Source organism: Chrysochloris asiatica, unplaced genomic scaffold (assembly GCF_000296735.1).
Source record: "Chrysochloris asiatica unplaced genomic scaffold, ChrAsi1.0 scaffold00020, whole genome shotgun sequence".
Lineage (NCBI taxonomy): Eukaryota > Metazoa > Chordata > Mammalia > Afrosoricida > Chrysochloridae > Chrysochloris > Chrysochloris asiatica.
Window position 1 is genome coordinate 11,834,271 of NW_006408538.1, and position 22,312 is coordinate 11,856,582.

General features: G+C 42.6%; 1 protein-coding gene across 1 annotated transcript; it reads right to left on the reverse strand.

The window, feature by feature from the left end:
• Positions 1–6: 6 nt before the first annotated feature.
• PBLD (phenazine biosynthesis-like protein domain containing) lies at positions 7–22,312 on the reverse strand. The gene is made up of 9 exons (XM_006835824.1): positions 22,229–22,312; positions 12,086–12,185; positions 11,606–11,704; positions 7,445–7,554; positions 7,328–7,357; positions 4,586–4,674; positions 4,179–4,357; positions 2,142–2,204; positions 7–119 (listed from the first exon to the last, which is right to left on the reverse strand). The coding sequence occupies exons 1-9, from the start codon at positions 22,310–22,312 to the stop codon at positions 7–9; spliced, it is 867 nt and encodes a 288-aa protein (XP_006835887.1).

Consider the following 22,312-nt stretch of genomic DNA (forward strand, 5'->3'; position numbering starts at 1 on the left):
GCATCTTCAGGCTGTCAGCGTGCCCTCTAAAACAATAGCAGCACCTCCCTTAATGTCAACTCGTCCGTCAGCACGCACGGAAATCACCAGTTCACCGCCTCTGGGAGAACACTGAAAGGCTAGAGAGACCAGAAAACAAGTCACACGCTGAGGTCATTTCCCCTCTCTAATCAACAGAACAGAGTGAAACATCTTATGACAAGCCCTACCATCCTCCAAGGTCAGTTTAAGAATAAATGCGTTCTTTGTTCATGGTACTGCCCACCGTCCTTCTCCTGAGGACTGAGAGGCCACAAATGCAGTCAGGTCTATAAAATACTCAAGTCCTCTTCTTCCCTTCCGGAACCTTCTGCTACCTCCTACACTGTCCCAGGTACACCCATGGCAGCTTCCTCCCAGTTCTGTAGGAGGAAACATGGGTGTGTGGAAAGATCCAAGCACAGACTAGACAGTGTTTTGTTCCATTGTGACAGCTCAGAAGTGAAGCACTCAAGGTGTTCTGGACCCTCCTGAAAGGCCCCCTCTTCCCAGATTGGAATGTGATCATGATCGCTGCGCTTTGCTGCAGCTACGCATAAGGTGGAAGTTAAGACCAGGATTCCTACACTCATAACATCCTCAAGCCACCATGTGGGCCAAGCACACAAAAGAGATGGAGCCTCTGCTTTTCTGTGCTGAATACCTAGGGAGTAATAGATTCACTAAGGAAAGAGACAGCCTCGCTGCCACCCCCAAATCAAGGCCTAACCCTCCCTCTCAGTAAGACCTCCATCCTTCAGGGTCAGACTCTTACTTATGATTAGGGACGCATAACTTCCAGTGACTGCAGTCTCATTTCTGTGCCCCTGAGAAATACGTTAATCACCCAAGGACTTGATTCCAAAGTAATTGGTTTTATCCCATAAGCAGTGTTGTTGAGGAAAACTTGATGATCATCAATGACTACCCAGTCTCAATCTGTCACATTGTAAACAACTTTTCTCTGTCATGCTGTTATTGTTAGCTGCTGTTGTGTTGGCCCCAGACTCAGGGTAAGTGAGCACATGTACAGTAGAACAAAACGCTGCCGAGCCCTGCACTGTTTCCAGGATCCACTGCAAATTGAACCTTCATGATCGTAAGGTTTTCACTGGCTGATTTTCAAAACTAGAAGTCTTTCTTCCTAGTCCAGCTTAGTCTGGAAGGTCTATTGAAGCCTGTTCAGCACCATGGCAACCATGACAACAGGTGGTAGTTGAGTGTGAGTTGCATTGGCTTCCAATCATACGTAGAAGGTGAGAATTGCACCACTGAACCACAAATACCCCCACTCTGGAGGCCCCCACACAGTTTTATTCAATAACCGTCTATGGGAAGGAGCCCTGGTGGCGCAGTGGTGGAGCCTGTAGGTTGGTGGTTCAAACCCACCAGTTGCTCTATGGGAGAAAGATATTATCAGTTGGCTTCTGTAGAGAGGTCTGCCTTGGAAACCCTGTGGGGCGACTCTACTCTGTCCTACAGGGTTGCTATGAGTCAGAATTGATCCAACACCAGTGGGTTTGGGTTTGAGTTTGGGGCAAACATTTATTAGGCACTTATTGGATTAGAGGATTCCTGGCGTGGCACTGTAGGGTTAGCACTGGACTGCGAACCACAAGGTCAGTGGTCCAAGCCCACCAGCTGCTCCTCAGAAATGCTATACAGGGTCGCTATGAGTCGGAATCAACTTGATGGCACTTAACACACCAACACTGCATTAGAAGGGTCTGCAAAAGGGTGGGTATAGAGAATGGAAGATGTTTTGGGTAACAGCTTAAGGATAAAGGACATTTTTTAACTTTTTATTTTCATGTGACTTATACATGGCATTTCATTACATTTTCAAATGGATCAGACATAGGCAAAGGAGCACCAGCTTACAGTTGTTGTTGTCATTATGTGCCCTCGAGTCAGTCTGACTCCTAACAACCCCATGTGATGACTAAAACTACTCCATAATCTCTACGTCAGCACACTGTGAGGTCTTTCTCCCTCAGACCTACTGGGTGGGTTGTAACCGCAACCTGTCAATTAGTAACGGACTGCTTTAACCATTGCGCCACTGAGGCGCCTTAGCTTAAAGTTAGGCAAATAAAAAAGAAATTGGAAAACAGCAACCCTACCACGCATTTCTTTCTTCCCAAGCTTCTGGGACCAGTAGCTACTGAGAACCGTATGTGCCGACCCTTCAAAGAAATGAGAAGTTAGAAGTCAATCCCAAGGACCAGGTGGTGGCTTCGTAACCACTGTATCCACAGTTACCATCCACTGTGCAAAATCATTCTCGTTTGACTCTGTCTGTGACGACTTCCTCATTATCCTGGCTGGGGATACAGCACAGAGTATGGAGTGAGGAAGTATAAAGGTGGCCTCAGAATTCATGGATAAGTTCTTTCCAATGATGTCTGCAGTATGCCCTGCACTCTCTGAAGGCTGGGTTAAACTGCAGGTTCGTTTGGTCAGCCCCTGGTGAGGATATCAAGGGCTTTGCTTAGATGCTTCTACTTCTTTCAAGTTAAAATCTTCCTTTTGCCCCAAAGGAGCATGTGCAAGGAAATGAGGGAACTGTGACCAGGTCGAATTCTCCACTAAGCCAGTATTGCCTGACTTTTGAAATTTCCACTTAGCTAACGAGGTATTTCTCAACGTGATTGTGCTCTAGGTTTATATCAGAGAGTATCTTTTAAACTGAACAAAATGTAAGGTAATCATGGATAGGAAAGGCTTTGAGGGCGAGAAGGTGGGGACTGAAAGACCCCTCCTCGTGGGGACTGAAAGACCCCTCCCCTGGGAAAACTTAAATCTGGGAGGTCAGGTAGGGTAACCCCCTGTCCTGGTTTGCCCAGGACGGTGCTGGGTTTAGCACTGAAAGTCCTGTATCCCAAGACACATGCTCGGTCTCAGGATAACTGGGCTGGCTGGTCACTGTTGTCCAAAGACTGTCATGCTCTAGAAGAACATTATAGGAGAAAACCTGCCCTCTGTGCCAATTACTACTTGGGTGCAAATGTGCTCAGAACCTCTGTTCCACAGGGAAGGGTAGAGTTGGAGGAGCAGGATGTCTTTAGGCATTTTCACCTGCTGAACTTTGCATTTCATGTTTCTTGTTCCTTGGGGAGTAAGTCAAGGTCTGAAACTATCTGACAGTTTCATCTGTCCCTGCTGCCACCCACTCCACCAGTCCCTTCTTCAAGCACCCCTGCCCTTTTGCTGCTCAGCACATTGCTCCCAAAGAGGGTGAAAGGATACCCCTGCCCATCTATGGTTTCATCCTCTGCTTCAAATGGGGTGGAGATTCCCAAACCCACCCCACTCCACTTTAGGGGCAGGCCCAGGAAAGGAGAAGGGGGAAGAAACATTATTCCTGTTCCTATTTCCCACCTGCAACCCAGAAGTTTATCTTTCACAAAACTAGACGTCAAAGGTACCGCAGTAACATGATGATGACAGGCCTGTCACTGAAAAGGACTTAGGGTTTGGGACGTCTATGGGAATTGGCCTCTAATGTTTACAAATTGCCAATCTGGAAATGCTGGCTGAGGCAGCCAATTTCTTTGTTATTATTAAGACAACTAGTAGTTTACAGGAGTCCCAGTGTGGCGCTGTAGGATAAAGTACTGGACTGCAAAATGGGTTTAAATTGCAGCATTGGTGGTTCAAACCTACCAGCCGTTCCTTGGAAACCCTGTACAGGGTCTCTATGAGTCAGAACCGACTCCATGGCACTTAACAACAATAACAAATCATTTACCAGAGGCAGATGGGATGAAGAGGGAAAGGAGGACACAGTACTTAGGGGACACTGAGCTTTTGTTAAAGATGATGGTTTAAAAATATATATATACTAATGGTCATTGGGTATTTACCATGTGCCAGGCACTTAACATGCATTGTGTTGTATGTTAGGAGGGAAATGAGACTAAAAGGTTAAGTAACTTGTCCGTGGTCAAGAGCCAGAAAGCTCAGATGGAAACCCAGTCTGCCTGACACTAAGCTCCAACCCTGCTATCCTGCCTCCTGTTATTTTGTGTTTTTCATATGTGACTTCAGTGAAGAGGATGGAAAGGAGAGAAAGAAACAAAACCCCAGCAACCTGAAAAGGCATTGAAGGGCACTTAATAGCTATGTGTAACCCTCCCTGAACCCAGGTAAAAACATACCTGTGACAGGGTCTTCAGCCACACCAACCCATGGTGCAAAATATCTGGAGTAAAAGTCAAACGCTTGGGTCTGCCCACCAGGCTCTCCTCTTAGGGTGAGAATGAGTCCTTTCACCTTCCCGGTGTTTTCAGCTTGCAGCAGACTCTGTGTGTTCACTTTCAGCTCCTCCAGAAATGCCCTTGTTCATAAATGAATGGATCCAGATAAATGAATTTCACAGAAACTGTCAAACAGACCAGGGTGCAGCTGGTCCCAAGCAGCTCAGCAGGAGGGAAGGAAGAGCAAGCATAAGAAACTCCAACTGATAAATCAGACTGACTGGGGACAGCACAGCCGGACCACATCCAAGCTACATACTGGGTGCTCAGCCCTCCCACTTGTACTTACGAGGCCAGAACCGTTTTACCTGTCGTAAGTATCACTGAGCCGTACAAGGAGCTTCCGGGTATCTGGGGAATAGCAGATGTCCTGGACCTGAGTGTCACCGATGGCAATCTGTGATGACAAACCAAAAACACCTCAGGAGTGGCCCTGGGACAAGTCCTTATCCCTGTAACAGGGAGCAGCCCCTCAGTGAACATCTGCTCTGTGCCAGGCACACCCGTTAGTTCAATTCTGGCCCTCAAGATGTTGCCCAGGTAAGGCTACCAAAGAGACTGCTGAAGAGCCCTTCAGTGTACCATCTGTGAATCTCAGAACACAGCCCTTCCTTTCCAGTATCCACAAGTGCTTACAACCTGCCTCCATACATACAACTCCTACATGTAAGTATTTTGCCTACAGGTAAGGAGAAAGAGTTAGAGAGGCCCAGGGTTTTATACACACACACACAAAAAAAAAAAACAACAACCTTACCCCAGGTCTGAGTAACCCATGAGCCTGTTCTGAATCACTATGATCTTTCTCACTGTTTTTAGAGACAGGGCATCATACCAGCCTCTTAGAGTTGTCATGAGGATTAAATAAAATAATATATGGAGAGTATCCCACAGCAGCAACTACAACATTCGACACAGAAGGGCTCAGGCAGGCAGTTTGATTGGAAGTATAGACTAGCAGACTCGTCTTGAGGCTTTGCTTGGCATCACTTAGAGTGTATATGACAGAACAGTAACATGCAACATTCTCCAGAGATACCTTGATTTGCCCAAAAGGCTGGACATAATCTTGTTCATATTAAACAATATTGCTGGGGTGTGTGTGTGGAAGGCGTGTTAAAGAGGAGTGTTAAAGAGGATCAGGGAGGGACAAATTAGGGCTCTCGTACCATTCCTTGGTGGCACCTGAAGCTACTGAGCAGAGCAGGTGATAATAACACTGACAGGCAGGCAGAAGTGACTTCAGGTATGTATGGCAGGTACAGGTGCCTTCAGGAGCTTTAATTCATGTTTCGGACCAGTTTTCACAAGTTCGAGTGATCAGGAGTCCCTCTGCCTCAAGCCCTGCCTGGTCCACCTGCGTCTGTGACCACAGTTGACCAACATGCCTTCTCTAGAAACAGAAACTCCTGCAGCCAGGTCCCTACGTCTTTCTAATCCTGCCCTTCTCTGTGGGCACTCATGCCAATTTTACAGTTTAGCTCTCATCTGGGAATCTTATTGACTCCTAGGGAGGAACCCTAAATGACAGCACTCACAACCAGTAACCCTTTATTATGCCCATTTTGCAAATGCTGACCCTGTGTCTTAGGTTAGGCTAAGTTCGTCCCACCATGAACAAGGTCCACAATAAGAACAGTTTCCATTTTCTCACCAACATGCTTAAAGCAGTTCATTTGTAAAGTTGACGTGTCTTTTGATACTCAAGCCATAGACGGGACTGAGTGTAACATCACAGTCCATGCAGCTTGTTTATACTCTTTGAAAGCTTAGATAAATGCATAAAAAGCTCCAGAGTCTATAAAGGCTGTAGTTGAAAATTCACTGAGAAACACCCAGTGGTGTCCACAGAAGGGTTTATGGAATGATCTTTTCTCAGATCAGCACTTGGCCCTGATTCTGAGCAGAGTCTTGCATTTTCTGCACACTAAGTATTTCTCATCTGCAGGCTGCCCTGGCCCTCTAAAACCTCCTTGGGACAACTGTAGCAGTATTTATAACAATAATACTAATGGAGTCTTGGTGTGGGACTATGGGATAAAGCACTGAACCACAAGGTTAGTTTGAATCACAAGATTGGCAGTTCAAACTCACCAGCCATTCCTTGAAAACCCTACACACAGAGTTTCTATGAGTTGAAACTGACTCGACAGCACTTATCTACTCCTATTACTACTACCTCAAGGCGTGAAAGCAGGAATCAAATGGAACAATTTATGAACACATAGCACATGGTCCTGCACAGAGGGGGGCCTTCAAATAGCTCCATTTTTATTACTATCATTAATACTGTGGTTGCTGATAGTGCTGTCGACTCAGTTCCAACTCATAGAGACCCTGCAAAGGGTTTCCAAGGACAGCCAACCTTGCAGTTAGCACCACACCAGGACCCCATTAGTATTACTGTTATAAATATTGCTATCATTATTATTAATGCCATAGAGCCTCCATCAGTATTTGGTCCTGTTGGTCAAGGTACCCATGCTTGTCCTGTCTCCTCCACCAAAGCACAGCCCTCCCCACCTCAGTCCCATCTTCTATCGCAATCAAGAGCACCAGAAGCTTCCACAACTTGTTTGCATGGAACAACCCTTTCTGTCAGAAATCCCCAGGTCTCATGCCTGAACTTGTACAGCCATGCCCGAGCCCCATTCCTGGCCCCTTGGAAGAGGATAGAAAGTCAGCACCCCTTTGACTGTGTGAAGGTTGGTCCTTTCACAGAGGATGTTGTTTTCTTACTCTTACTCTTTCTCTCTCCCTTTCAACTCTACCCGTTCTCCTTTCTACCTCAGCTGCCATGCGACAGTCTCTCCTCACTCACCTTACCAGAAGGCTAATATGCTATCAACCAATAGTCGAGGAGACTGGCCAGCTTCCTCACCAAATGGATTCATTATTAAAATTCAGACCTGAAACATAGCACACTTAGATTGGATCATTTATATGGGTAGGAGGCCTGTGTTTTGAGATCCAACGATACCAACCTTTGGCGTTTGAACAATAACAAACAACAGTATCATAAGAGCTCAGATTTGATTTACTCAACCAACCTTGATCAAGTCTTCTACTTCATGGAAGTCCTGGATGGGGAAAAAATACAAAACCATTTTAAAACAGGCAAGCTGCTGGCTGTCTACAGTTTATGGCAGTAATTAAAAAGAACTGACCTGGGGGTGAGCTGGGTAAAGAGGCAAGTCCAGGATAATTCCATCCTCTGCTCTTCTGGCCTTTAGTTCCCCACTCAGAGTGACAAAGGTTAAAGTGCTATTCACATTCTCTGGCCAAAAAAGAGAGTCTTATTTTGTCAAGTAGAAATTGTTTAAAGAAAAAGATTCAGAAATAATAAACTTTATTACATATTTTTCCATTGGAATCACCTTTACATTGCATTAGATTTCTTGCAGTATGGTCCTTGTCTTGTGATGGGGGCCCAAGTTGGGTTGCTGAGGTCTAGAGTGGAAAAACCTCTCTTTGGATTTGAACTTGAGATTCAAAAACATAATGGATAAAACTTGGCCACAAGGCTACAAATTCTAGCTCCTTGTGATTTGTAAATTGAGCCACTCTAAGCTTAAAATTCCTCATCTGTAAAATAGGATTACTAATTAAACCAACCTCCTGTTGTTAAGTGCTGTGGAGTCGGTTCCGACTCATAACTTCTCCGTATAGGGTTTCCAAGGAAGGTTACAATGTTTTCTAGTGCACAACTGGAGTACTGGTGTGTGCTGTAGGGTGAGCACTTGACTGCTAACCACAAGGTCGGCAGTTCAAAACCACCAACCGCTCCTCAGAAACTATACAGGGTCACTATAAGTTAGAACTGACTTCACAGCACCTCACAACAACAATGCATATTTTTTAATGTGGTGGCTGTGTGCTACTGGGTTGGTTCTGACTCATAGTGATCTTGTGTAAATCTTTACAGGAGCAGAAATTCTCATCTTTCTCCCGCACATTGACTGGTAGATTCAAACTACTGACCCTGAGGTTAGCAGCCCAGATTGTAATCAACTGATTTAAAATACAAATGATTTAAAGTCCTTAAAATTTTAAATATTTTTAAATAGCCACTTACAATAATCACAGAGTTATGACTCTACTAACCTAGAGTATTACAACATATAAATGAAACAGGTGACCTAAGTTATGGATTATAAATAAAATACCTAAAATGATACAGATTATAAATACCTAAAATGATACGGATTATAAAGAAAATGCTTAAGTACGATATGAAACAAATCAGGTTTACCCTAAGTAAATCAACCTAGACATAAAATTTTATTTAAGATGTGCACCACAAATTCTGATAAAGTATCCTACCACGGTCACTAATGTATGTTGGGCCACTCATCTGACCTTAGTGATTGTAAAGTTTTAATGAAAAGAGAGATTTGTGGCTTACTTATCATCTCTCCCCTAAAATTTCAGTAACACTTCACTAGACCTCAAAGATGGAAAACTTTGACTTTGTTTAGTAGTTTTCACTAGTCTAAAACTTGTATTCTGAGACCCAAAGCCTAATACTCTTTCTTATTATAATTAGTATAAGACATTGTTTTTTTTACAAAGCTTCTTTTTCTTCCTTTATCCTTAGGTTTTGGTGATGATGTTGTTAAGTGCCGTCAAGTTGGTTCTGACCCGTGGCGACCCTGTACTGGGTTTCCGAGGAGCGGCTGGTAAGTTTGAACTGCCAACCTTGTGGTTCAAATGTCTTTACAGTTCAATGCATTAACCCACAACTCCACACCAGGATGGTAATTATGGCGGTATCCAAACTTCAGAGTCATTATACCTAGTGTGGGATTTGGGGGAAAGACCCTCAGTCCAACTTCAATAAGCCCTATTTGTCAAGACTGAGTTCCTAACGAATCATTTAAGGTGTTTTCTTGTTTTCACTCTTGTCTCCTTATCCATGAAAGTAAAAATTATATTTTAAAAAATGTATATTGGGCTTCATTATATCTTGACCCTTAAAATGCTTCAACAACTTCCCGTTGCACTTAGAATAAAAGCCAAACACTCACCTTCTTCTGTAATGCCTCTCATGAGGAACCTCTGCCTAACTCTCCAACTTCATCTCCAGCCAATCACCCTATTTCTCAGGAATCTTCAGTCACTCTAGTGATACAGAAGTTGCCTCAGGGACTTTGCTTATGCTGCTGCCTCTTAACAACAGACAGCTTCACCTTATTCTTTAGTCTGAAGACCCCTTTTTTCATCAGATACTGTAGTCCAGATTATTTCCCCCTCCTCTTCAGCTCCCAGACTAGATGAAGTAAACATGTCTCCAAAAGTGCAAAGTTTAAGGAGGCGTTCCTCTCAGGCACCTCACCCTAGTTCCCTCTCTGACCCTGCAGGAGTGTTGGTGGTGTGACAGGTCTCAACTGAGTCCTTTAGGAATTGCCCTCTTCAAGATCTTGGTCCTTCCTGGGAGTGGGGGAGGCATGCCCATCTGATGACAGGTTGATTTAGAGTACAAGATGGGTCCCTTTGGCCCCATTTGGAACAAAGTTGATTGAAGGGTACCCTTCCCAGACTCAGAGACCCTTGTGGATTTATTTAGCCTAAGCCTTGCTTTGCTGCTGTGCTTTGCAGTTCAGCTTCCCTCTCAGCTTTCTTTACTTCCCACCAGTGTTGGTTTCAAGAATATTATACTCAAAACTTCCTGCAAGAAAATACATATCTCAAGGGTTAACCTTCCTGGCAACACCTTTCCTGACTTGTTAGTGTCTGAGGAGTCAGCCAGACTGCTGGTGACCCAAAGGACCTCCTTTCTTACTCCCAGTTGCCATGGTTACTCTCTGTCTTATCATTCTATTTCTTTGTTCACATTTCTGTTTATTGTCAATGGCTGTTTCATAACTGCTCTGCTCCCCCTCTTTCAGGGCATTTCTGGGTATCGTTCCCATAGGCCAGAGGTGGGGAAGCTTTTTTTTGCTAAAATTTATAACATCATTTGCGGGCCATACAAAATGATTAACTTAAAAATTAGCCTGGAATTTTAGGTCAAATGTTTAATTAACTCACCTCTAATGTGATGGCTGGACTTCTGATGTGGTGCTGTGGATCAGCATTGGACTGCGAACTACAAGGTCGGCAGTTCAAACCCACCAGCTACTCCTTAGAAACACTATATGGGGTCACTATGATTTCGAAATGACTAGACAGCGCATAACAACAACAACAATGTGATGACTGGAACTGCAGTTGCCTTGGCAGGGCCAGGCCAAATTCTTTCAAGGGCTTTATATGGCCCACAGGCTGGACATTCCCCATAGGCCCCAATCTTTATCTAATAAGATAAATGCAGCAAAAACAGAAACTGGCAGATTGAGGTGATGCAACCTGTCATGCATAGTCAGGGCTTATAAACCTTTAAAGTTCACAGGAAATGATCTCTTACTGTCAGATAGAGGCAGGTGGAACCCCTGAGACTTTAGTCACCCTTCAGGCCTGGAACTGAGTTTTTCCCTTGATTCAACTTTCAGCCAAACAACAGACAGGCTAATAATATGAACAGTAACACCAGGGAGTATGTATCCCTTGGAAGAAGATACCAGAAGCGATCAAAAGGGCAGCATTTGCCCAGGGATAAAACCCAGATGATGGGAAGGGCTTGGGAAGTAGGCTGGATGAAAGGGAATGGTCAACACAGGAGGAAGTAGAGTGTTGCTACCTTGTGGGGACAGCAGTTAATGTCACACGTCACAATATGTATGAATTGTTGAATGGAAAACCAATGTGAGCTGTAAACTTTCACCCAAATCACAATACAAAGTGAAAGAAAGAAATCTCTTCCTATGGCATTTCACTGTGGTGAGGACACATTTGCGGCAAGGTGTACCTTTTGGTACCCTGGTCTGACATATGACATCATATATCATGCCACCTATCTGATGTGGCTCTGTACGATCAGCAGTGAACTATAAACCAGAAGGTCAGCAGTTCAGACCCACCAGCTGCTCCATGGAAATCCTATACAGGGTCACTATGAGTCGGAACAAACTTTATGACACTTAATAATGACAGCAGTTCTGGCCATTCAAGTTCCCAGGCTGTGTTTGTCACAGAGACCGGAGCCCCTATTTGAAATAAAATGGCCCTCAGAGAACAGGGATGATGCCCTTTTAAGGATGCCTGCTACTTACTCAGGAAGACCACAGTGTTGCTGAAGGTTGCCCTTTTGTATCTGTACCATGAATTGCATGAAACAAACTCCACAATGTCTAAGACCAATCACTGTGGCTCATCAAAAGGTTTTATGGGAATTAAAAAAAAAAAAAAAACTTGCTAAGTAATGGGTTCATAAAAGAAAATCACATTACTTATTTTATGAAACAGCACCGCTGCGGAAGCCAGGGTAGCGTGACCACAGAGAGGGACCTCACTGGCAGGCGTGAACCACCTTAATCCAAAACAGGAACCTTTGGAGGAGGAAAAAGCAATGAGAGGTGAGATCATTTCCATGTAAGTAGCCTGCAAATATTACACTTTCTTATTCTTGCCTAATTTTTTTCACTAGTATGCAATTAATAGCTTAAATATGTCATAAAAGGAGGTGCAAAGACTAACTAGCATGCTAGAGTATTCCAATAGTAGACCTGGAGCTGAAAATTTAAATGAACCAACACCTTTTCCCACACCCCATTCTCTATACCCACAAACTAAAAACCAAACCAAATCTCCCCTCCACCTAATACCTGCAAGCAAATAATAAATGGGCATTTCCCGTAAACTTTTTCCCTATCTAAAAAGCTGCTTCTGGTGTCATTCAGGAATGTTAAGGGGAAAAAATGCTCATTTACTTTGTGTAAAGCTGTCAGTTGGGTTCAATTTTCGGATAAAAGCTGTTTCTGAGAGGTTCATTTCCCTTGCAATTTTTTGATGCATGTCTTCATCCAGTTTCTAAATTAGAAACAAAAGGTTATTAAGACTCCAGAAATACAAATCCTACTTTCTTGGAAAGCAACTACTATTAATTAATAAAGCATTTTATTAATATTAAAAATAACATATTTACCAAGTTAAGTCAAAAAGAATTGCTACTAGGGTTCCAGTTCATACATGCATGGGTTTGTTTAAAATAAAATATGTTTAAATAGGTCTCTGAAATCAGTGGATGGCTGTAGACAAGTTCCCTCAGTAATACACTTACTTGTCTTAGTCTCATTAGGGTGCCTTCAAAAAAAGGTACAATGAAAACAGTGACTTCCTAGAGGATCTGTTGCACCAAGTTCAATTCAAGGCAGAGAAAGAGATCAGCTCAGAAGGTTTTGGTGACTATTTTTCATGATTCCAAACAGCTAGATTTACTCAAAGAACACAGAATGATCATAGGGGCTTACTATGAAGTTTTAAGAAAATTGAAAATTACACTGGTGTGATAACTAAGGTTTTGTGTCAGCTTGAATGGACCAGGATTCTCAGTGGTTGAATGGACCAGGACTCTCAGTGCTTAAATGGACCAGGACTCTCAGTGGTTGGGCAGTTTGAGATGTAACTAACCCTGTAATGAAATCTAATCTGATCTGATTAATTCTATGATGTTGCTTGCTCGCTGCTGGGTCTTGCAACTGGTTCATCCTCCAACCTCCAATTCCTCTGACAGGAGCTAGTGCCCTGCTTTCTTGCCTGTCTGCTTGTATGCATGCATGCATACCTGACTGCCTGCCTGCCACTTGAACTTTTGATCTTGGTTCATGTGACCCAGACTTCAGAGTCTCCCACCTCTACAACTGTGTGAGCCATTTCCTTAATAAAAACGTCTCTCTCTCTCTCTATATATATACATATGTATATATATATATAAGTTTCACTGGCTTTTTTCTCTTGAGAACCCAGCCTAAAGCATTTGGTAATAAGAGTGATTCTAGAGAAACAAAACATTAAGGATGGATTTTCTAAATTGGTTCTCAAGTCTGACTAGTTTTAATGGCACTGATAACTATGCTTCTGGTAGTGAGGTGGTAATGTTAATATCACCACCTGTAGATCAAGTACTGATGACAAGCAAGACTCTGGTGATCATGTATTTGGTACTTTTCTGAAATTTTATCAGGATGAGAAATACAGGGAAGCTGGTTTGTCGATCCTACTAACAACAGACCAAGTGGTAAAAGAAACACCAGCTCAGGCCTTCAGAGTTACAGCTCAGGTGACATATATTGTTGTTGTTAAGTGCCTTTGAGTTGGTTCTGACTCATAGCGACATTGTATGTTTCCAAGAAGCGGCTGGTAAGTTTGAACCACCAGCCTTGTGGTTCAAACCGACCTTGAGGTTGAGTGCTTATCCTTGGCACTACACCACCACTACATTTAAGAGACCTCAAAGTTTCCATCTGTGTCCTGAAAGAGAGGCATATGTCTTGCAGTAACAGAGCTGATACTATCAAAACCAAAACCCAGAGTCTTTCCGTAAGAGTGGCTGAATTACAATGCCAACTGAATTAATTTCCAAATCTTGAATGGTGTCTGATGGTAAAGTGAGGACACTGATTGAAAAGAAATGGGATCCTGAACTTGAGAATGGGGACATATGGTACACAGATGATCAGGAAGCTGGGATACTGTAATGATCAGGGATTTGTGTCACCTTGACCAGGTCAGGAAATCCAGAGGTTTAGCAGTTGCGATGTGCTCATTCCCGTGCGGATGCAACCTAATAGAGACATAGTTGGCTCTCTAGTGAATGACTGTGAGCAGTCAGTCAGTTAAAGGGATGCTTCCTTGGGGGTGTGGACTGGTCCCAATATAATGGACACATGGGAGGGACACTGTATCTCTCTTCCGCTGGGGACCTGGAACTCTACAAGTGTAAGATAATAAACTTCTCTTTATATGTACACATATATGTTTCACAGATTTTGCTTTTCTAGAAAACCTAGCCCTAGACAGACATTGAGCCCCTAAATTCTGTCAAATTACTCTTGCCAACAGCGTCACCCCTCCCACCTGAAGAGATTACTCATCTTTGTTTTATGATCCATTACCAGTGAAACACTAGATAAAATTAATCCAACTGTGCCTATGGAGATGATGCCTGAGGCATTGTCTGGGGCATAACCTAAGGTAAATGTCTTACAAGACATTGTTGAACGTCACCAGGAAACACCTCCATCAATTATTGTTTCTAGACCTATAACTAGACTTAAGTCCCAGCAAGCCCCAAAATGTGAAGTGCAAATTGTGACCCAGGAAGAAGTCTGCTATACTCCAAAAGAACTGGTTTTCTAATATGTGCAAACAGAAACCAGGAGAATATGGGTGGGAATTAATATGTGTTCCATACTTGTGCATGGAACACAGGGTTGGATCATTCTGAGTTTATTGGTTTGGGCCCACTCTGCACAGATTCTTCATTCAATGTTTCAGTTCCAGAGGTTAGAAGAGGATCATGTGAGTCATTTCCTTGATATCATACTTCTCTTTATATATACATAATATGTTTCATTGGTTTTATTTCTCTAAAGAACCAGTCCAAGACAATTGGTAAGAAAAAGGCCAGGAAAGTTGCATCATGACAATTCTTCGAGGATAGTAAGGACAGTCCTATGAGAATTTTGTTGGGAAACATTCACTCGCCCGTGCTATAGCCCTGATCTTGCCTCTTCAGACTTCATTTTGTTCCCAAACCTCAAACATTTCAAAGGAACACTATTTGAATCCCTTGAGGATGCCAAAACTGCTATTTGGCATGGTATAAATAAAAAGTTGTCTTATTTTTAAACAGGAAAACCTGTGACTTTAATTTTTCTTTTATTTGATTAGAAGATTTGTGTGGTATATAAACATGAAATCTCCATATATTTCTTTCTTAATATGAATCGGCTCTCCTGCAGACACAGTGTGCCTATCATACGGGCAACCACGAAGACAGGCAAATTTTCTCTGGGGGAGAAAATCCATCAGCACAAAGTAACTTTATAATGATTCATCAGAACAGCAGTTCCGAGTTGGGCTGCTAACCTCAAGGTCAACAGTTAGAAATGACCAGCTGTTCTGCAGGAGAAAGATGAGGCTTTCTGATCCCATAACCATTTAAAGCCACAGAAACCCTATATAGGATCACTATGAGTCGGAATCGACTCCACGGCACACCACCACCACCTCCGTCCATACTTCTTCCCAATAATAAAGACAAAAAAGTACTATCCCTTTAATGTGCCTCCTATGGGAAAACCAAAGTTTAACCAGTGTAAATGCACTCCCACAAGGTTTCTGAGGGAATACAGTAATCAGTCAACTAAAAAGTACAATTCTCACCCCTATAAAGTGATTCTAGAACTTTATGACTACAAGTGTGTTGCCTGGGCCTGCAGCGTCAGCATCACCTAAGAATTTGTAAGATGTCAGAGTCTTAGGCCCTCCTCCAGACCTTCTGAATCCAATTCACCAGCCTAACAAGAGTCCCAGGTGTTTGTATGCACATTAAAGATTGAACAGCACTGTTACATAACACATGGCCCAGTATCCAAGAGGCTTAGCGTCTAACTGGGGAGTTAAGACAAACACAGAAAGCGACACTGAGCAACACCAGAAAGCATTTAATTGAAGCACCACTGAATACATACAGAGCTGAGATTTGGACTATAAAATCTCTAGGACTTTAAAGATGGAGGCTTGAGACAGACCTAGAAAAGAGGGTGAGTTGGACAGGAAATGGGCTTTGTACTAGGGAAACTTCTGCTCAAGTTGCTTGATCTCACTTGTGCTCTCCTGTTAAATCAGAGGTTGAACTATAACTCCCTGATAGTCTAGGATTCAGAGCCAAGGTAAAAGGAAATAGAAAGGTAATGATGAAGTGCCTGAGCATCTGTCACACCTGTGGCCACCTACGGGCATAGGTGAGGGAGAATGCCCACCTGACTGGGGTGGGAGGCTCTTGAGGAGTCCCAGCCAACAAGACAATGATAGTAAGAACGGAACTCATGCTCTCTGTGGAAACCTGTCCACATGCACACCTTCTGAAGGAAACGTGGCGCTATCTAAGTCCCTAGCCTGGCGTCTCCAATCACAGGGCTCTACAGGAATTGAAGGGATAAGTAAGAAACCTTTACTGATCTTACTGGACTTGCCACCTTGGCTGCAGGAACCTGTACTGCCCGCCACTCCATCCTCTATCGGATCTGGCCAAACTCCTTATCTTTCTCCTTCCTTTCTTTGTCTATTGTATCCCACTACCTTAAAGGGAAGTCTTTAAAAACATTGTTGCTGTTGTTACTAAGTGCTGTCAAGTTGGTTCTGACCCATAGCGACTCTGCATAGGGTTTCTGAGGAGTGGCTGGTGACCTTGAACAGCCAACCTGTGGTTCAAATCAACTTTTCAGTCCAGGACATTACCCCAAAGCATTCCAAAATGTAGCAAAGCTCACCATGTGTTGGCAATAGATTTCTTTGCAACTGGGCTTTCTTGCACATCATCTAGAACGCGTATTTCACTGTACATCAGCTTCTAATCCTCTCTACACTGATGAATTGCACCCACTGCAATTTGAATTTCTATAGCTGTGATTTCTGTCCTAGGATGTTTAGAAGGCACCTAAGGCATCAGAGACAACAGGAAAGTTTCAAAGTAGTAACCCCACGTATGCACCAAAGGTAGCTGGACTTCCACTGAATTTCTACACAGGAACCAAAGGTCAAAAGAGTGGTAAATCATGAGAAGGCTAGCATTGTGAATACACCTCTGACTTGAGGCCTTAGAAGCAACAGACAGAGATGGTATTCATTCAGAATACTGCATTTTAGCTCCAATAATCTTCATGTTACACTACAAGTTTATTTTCAAATGCTGCCTATAACATTTACAGGCCAGCAACAATTGTTAATTCTCTTGCTTTCATACCCGTTTTTCTTTGGCAATTTCATGTGAGTCAAATTTCAAAAGTACAAACAGGGTCATGTTTGTTATACTAGGTATCAGTGAACTTCTATCACCATATAACCCACAAAAGATTGATGGTCATGAGATAAAACTAAGTGTATGATGATCGATGATCTTATCTATAAACTTTCACTCAAGTCACAGTAAAAAGTTAGAAAACAAATCAAAACAAAAACATCACTCTACCCATAACCCAAGTTAAGAAATGTTGCTGTTAAATGTCCTCAAGTCAGTTCCGACTCATAGTGACCCTATTACGCATAACAGAAGGATACAGTGCCCAGTCCTCCTCACAATTTAATAATAATAATAATAATAATGGACAGAAAATCAGAGGAAAGTTTTAAAATACTCCCATCTTGTGGCCATTTGGAAATATAACAGCCTAAATATGACAGGAAACCCTGTACAGGGTCGCTATGGGTCGGACCCGACTCGATGGCACTTAACAACAACAACCTACCTGTCTTGGTTCATTTGTCTCTCTGCTGGAGGTAGCTTTCAACAAAGAAAAATCACCTGGATGTGGAAAGACCTAAAACCATCCCATTAGAAACGGAAAATTCCATCTACTGCACCTGGATTTCATCTGATGACATTATAGCCACACAATGCAGCTCTAAAACCAGAGGCCACTTGCAGCACCATCTCAGTGGTGCTGATGGAGATCCAGTCTCCCTACCCCATCATAGGACCCAAAAGTCATGTTCATTTTGCGTATTGTCCCTTCTCTTCTGCCAGCGGGATAAAGCACTGGACTGCACGGTCTGTTTGAACCACAAGGTCAGCAGTTCAAATTTACCAGCTACTCCTTGGAAATCCTATACAGGGTCACTGTGAGTCAGAACTGACTGGATAGCACTTAACAATTCCACCAACAAGGATGTAAGATCAATCAGTAATTGTCAGTCATCTGGAAGGCTTAGAGATTTTGTCATAATTTAATTGATCATACTATTTTATCCTCATTCACATCTGTGCACATATTCACTCATTCTACTTAGTGTTTTCTAAGGGCAAGGAGCCGTGTGGTGCGATGATTACCCAATGAGCTGCTGACTCTGGGAGAAAAGACTTGGCATTTGCTTCCATAAAATTCAAACCAAACCAAAGCCATAGTCATCGAGTCCATTCCAGCACACAGTGACCTAACAGAACACAGTAGAACTGCCCCTTGGGGTTTCCAAGGTTCTCCATCTTTGTGGAAACAGACTACCATATCTGTCTCCCCCAGAGCAGCTGGTGAGTTCAAACCAGTGAACGTAGTTATCAGCCAAGTGCTTTGACCGCTGCACCATGACTCCTAAATAACATAAAATAGGTAGACAGATAGATAATTTGGAGCCCTGGTATGGTGCTATGGGTTATTGCGCTGGACTACAAGGTTGGTTTGAATTGCAAGGTTGGTGGTTCAAGCTCACCAGCTGCTCCTCGGGAACCCTATATAGGGTCGCTATGGGTTGGAACCAACTCAATGGCACTTAACAACAGCAACAAAGATTTTGTTTTTAATTTAATTTGTTTTTAAAAAACATTTAAGTTTTTAGTGAGGTAAGAGAAGTAAGTTGGAGAAACAATAACAATTCTGGTTATCTGGTTAAAATGGAATATATATGTTAATTTTATGTCAAGGAGTCTCGGTGTGGGAGCGCTGTAGGATAAGCACTGGACCACAAGGATGTTTTGAATCACAAGGTGGGGGATTCAAACTCATCAGATGCTCCTCAGATACCCTATACAGGGTCACTGTTAGTCAGAAATGACTCGAAGGCACTTAACTACAATATGTCAAAGGTATGACATGGGGACAAGGGGCAAATATACTAAGACTCTGGACCTAGCAGTATTCCTTAATTCCTTGGCATGAAGTTATGCTTGTCAGATTGGTTCTAAAGAAAGTTCACATTTTGGAATCTGTTAATTATTCTCTCACTAATCTGCCCAAGCACTTGTGAGTTAGCTACTTACTAATAAGGCCGGCTAACTTTAATACTTGCTTCATGAGTGGAGGGAAAATGCCAGCTAGGGGGCTGCATCATTGAGTTCATTGTAAAGGTGAGATGAAGACTCTCTTGATCACCATTTTACTGCTCTATCTGAGGGAGAAAATAAGTGTATCGAGGACTCCATTATTCAGCTAAATCAGTAAAGCCTTAGCAGTCTTGACCTTGACTGCTTGCAGGAATCACTTAGGGAGTTGTAAACAACAGTGACGTCTGGGTCCCACCCCCAGAGATTCTGTCGTAATTGGTCTGGGATGCAGCCTGGACACAGGGATTTTTAAAGCTCCCCAGGGGATTTTAATGTGCAGGCCAGGTTGAAACTCACTCTACTCCAACACTCCGATATACATTTTGCCCAGGTTAATATGACTTGTTTGAAATCACCATTGCTTACTAACATAATCCTCAAATAATCTAATCTTACACTAATGGCTTTTAGGAAAAAGGTACCTGAGCTGGTTTCCTTCTCCCCAGAAACCAACACAAACTCCAAGCTCAAGGAATGTTTAACTATTTTGTTAATATTTATCCCAAACTGAGGCTTTCAGTAAACTCAATCAGTTCGAACTCATAAGGACCCTTATAGGGTTTCTGAGGAGCAGCTGTTGGATGGGTTTAAACTGCCGACCTGTGGTTCACAGTCCAGAGCTAATCCTCTATAGTCTAAAGTTTAATTTCTCCTTCCTGTCCTGGCATGGCATAGTGGTTACGAGTCAGGCTGCTAACCTCAAGGTCAGCAGTTCAAAACTACCAGCGGTTCTGTGGGAGAAAGATGAGGCTTTCTGCTCCTGTAAAGATTTACAGCCTCAGAAACCCTATGCAGGGTTGCTATGAGTCGGAACCAACTCCACGGCACATCACCACCACCATCACCATCCTGGCATGGCATTGTAGGATACGCAGTGGACTGAGAATGCTATACAGGGTCTCAGTGAGTTAAAACTGACTCAATGGCACTTAAGAACAACAGCATCTACCTAATTATTTAATTCCTTGCAAAATCTCATTTTCTTGATCTTCAAAAGATTTGTCTAATTGTTTAAACTATATATAACCAAAAGTCAAAAACAAACAAATTGTCATCAAGTCAATTCCAACTCATAGTTAACCTATAGGACAGAGTGAAGTGCCCATAGCATTTCCAAGGCTGTGGTGTTATAAAAGCAGATGGCCACAGCTTTCTCCCACAAAACAGCTGGTAGATTTGAACCACTGACCTTTTGGCTAGCATTCAAGCACTTAACCATTGTGTCACTGAGCTCTTTGTTTGAATTGTAAGTAAGGTTAAAGATATTCAGTTAGGATATGTTATAATAAATGTAATTTGGGCCATATCCTGTCACACAAAACCAGGGCTTTCAACCAGTTCGAATCAGTTCAGTCATGACTGACAAATGGAAACCAATACAGCCCCAAATGTGCAAAATATGGGTGCCTAGAATGATAACCAGAATGGGTATCATTAATAAATTATAAAGGAAAAAATGACAGATTGCAGTCCCAAAATAGGAGACTAGAAAGAATCGTAATGACCTCTTTCAGGAGCCAGATGCAGGAGATGCGATTATTACCAGGGTTGTGGAAAGTGACATCCATTCAAAGTGGCCCAGTCAGCTGCCATCTTTGAGCAGGGCACCATTGTTTCTGACTGCCACTCAAGAGATTTTGTTGCTATGCAACATGCACACAGCCCTTGTTTTCTAAGAGGAAGATTACATTTCTAGCAGGACATTAGCCCATAATATTCCCCATTCTGGTTATAGTTCCAGGCACCTACATTTTGCAAGTCATGGTCTGTCTTGGTTTTGCTTCATCAGCTCAGTGGCTCACTAGGAAAATGTAGTGGGGAAGAGGGGGCAGGGAGGGAGTACAAGTATCTCACTAGCTGACACTGTCAGAGCAAGTGACACCAAATTTTTTGTGCAAGGTTTCAGCAGGAATTTATTATTTTTTATAAAAATATCTTCATAGTTAGTTATAACAAGAAAAACATTTTTCATAAGCCCAGTTTACATGCATCAGTATACCTACAAGGCTAAAAGTCTATGCTAATTTACCTTTGAACCTTCTAATGTGCTCCCGTCAGAGCGGTCTTTGTTACCCAGCTGCAATGCACTATGAGCATGAGTTGTTGTTTTCTTTGTTGCCAGTCACTGCTTTTGTCAAATTTTCTGGTGTGCTAGCTACATCATTGTGAAAACTGGTATTTGTGAACCTATATCAATAGCTTTTTTGAGAAGTAGTAATTAAAAGAAAGGAAAGAGGAAAATCAAAAAAGGCTTCTGCTCAGTTACTAATAATGCTGTAACTCTGTGTGGAAAGATTTTACAGAACAATTTTCTTGTCAGCATTCATATCATCTAAGAAATAATGCATTTAAGCCATTTACAACTATATATTATCACATATAATATCACATACTTTCTATGATTAAAATTGATAATAACCGTGACTAAGGATTCTGTGTGATCTGGTGCAGGAGAAGGTTCGTGGTCAGGGGGTGACACTATGAGTTACCTCACTGAGTGATACTAACCCTAGTGATGCTGGTTCAACCACAACTGAACCAGAAACTAGGTTGAAGCCTTGAACAAAACCCGTCTAATTTCATTCTCGTTAACCAATGGCTAAAAGGGAGCTCTAGGTCTTCACTATATGATTCTTCACTAGACTAACCCTAGGTATGGAGGCCCTGGGTGACACACAGGATTAAGTGCTAGGCTACTATACAAGAAGTTGTCGGTTTGAACCCACCCAGAGACTCTTAGAAGACAGCTTTGGTGATGTGCTTCTGAAAGGTCGCGGCCTTAAAAACACCATACAGCAGTTCTACTCTGCACAGATACCGTGGCCATGAGTGAGAATTGGCTCAATGATAACCAACCACAAAACAACCCAGGTATAAGCATTCCTCAAGTGCTGAAGTCAAAATCAGCTTGCAGACAACACACACCAAAGAGGTAAACTTACAGGTGGATCTTTTTTCTTCTTCTTTTAATGAAATAATTGATTCTATAGGAATCAAGAGTTTTAGGTACTGAACTTCGAAAACAAGTACTTACACCTTCTAGGAGGCAAACAGCAGCAGGATTCCCACGAAATGCTTTTGCTGTGAAAGCATCTGCTATGAAAATAGGGAGCTTCAT

Coding starts and splice junctions, on each gene's coding strand:
- PBLD (XM_006835824.1), bottom strand. CDS start 22,312: ATGAAGCTCCCTATTTTCATAGCAGATGCTTTCACAGCAAAAGCATTT. Junction 12,186..22,228: donor CTGTTTGCCTCCTAGAAGGT/GTAAGTACTTGT, acceptor TTTCTAATTTAG/AAACTGGATGAAGACATGCA. Junction 7,555..11,605: donor GGTGCTGTTTCATAAAATAA/GTAATGTGATTT, acceptor TTTTTTGGCCAG/AGAATGTGAATAGCACTTTA.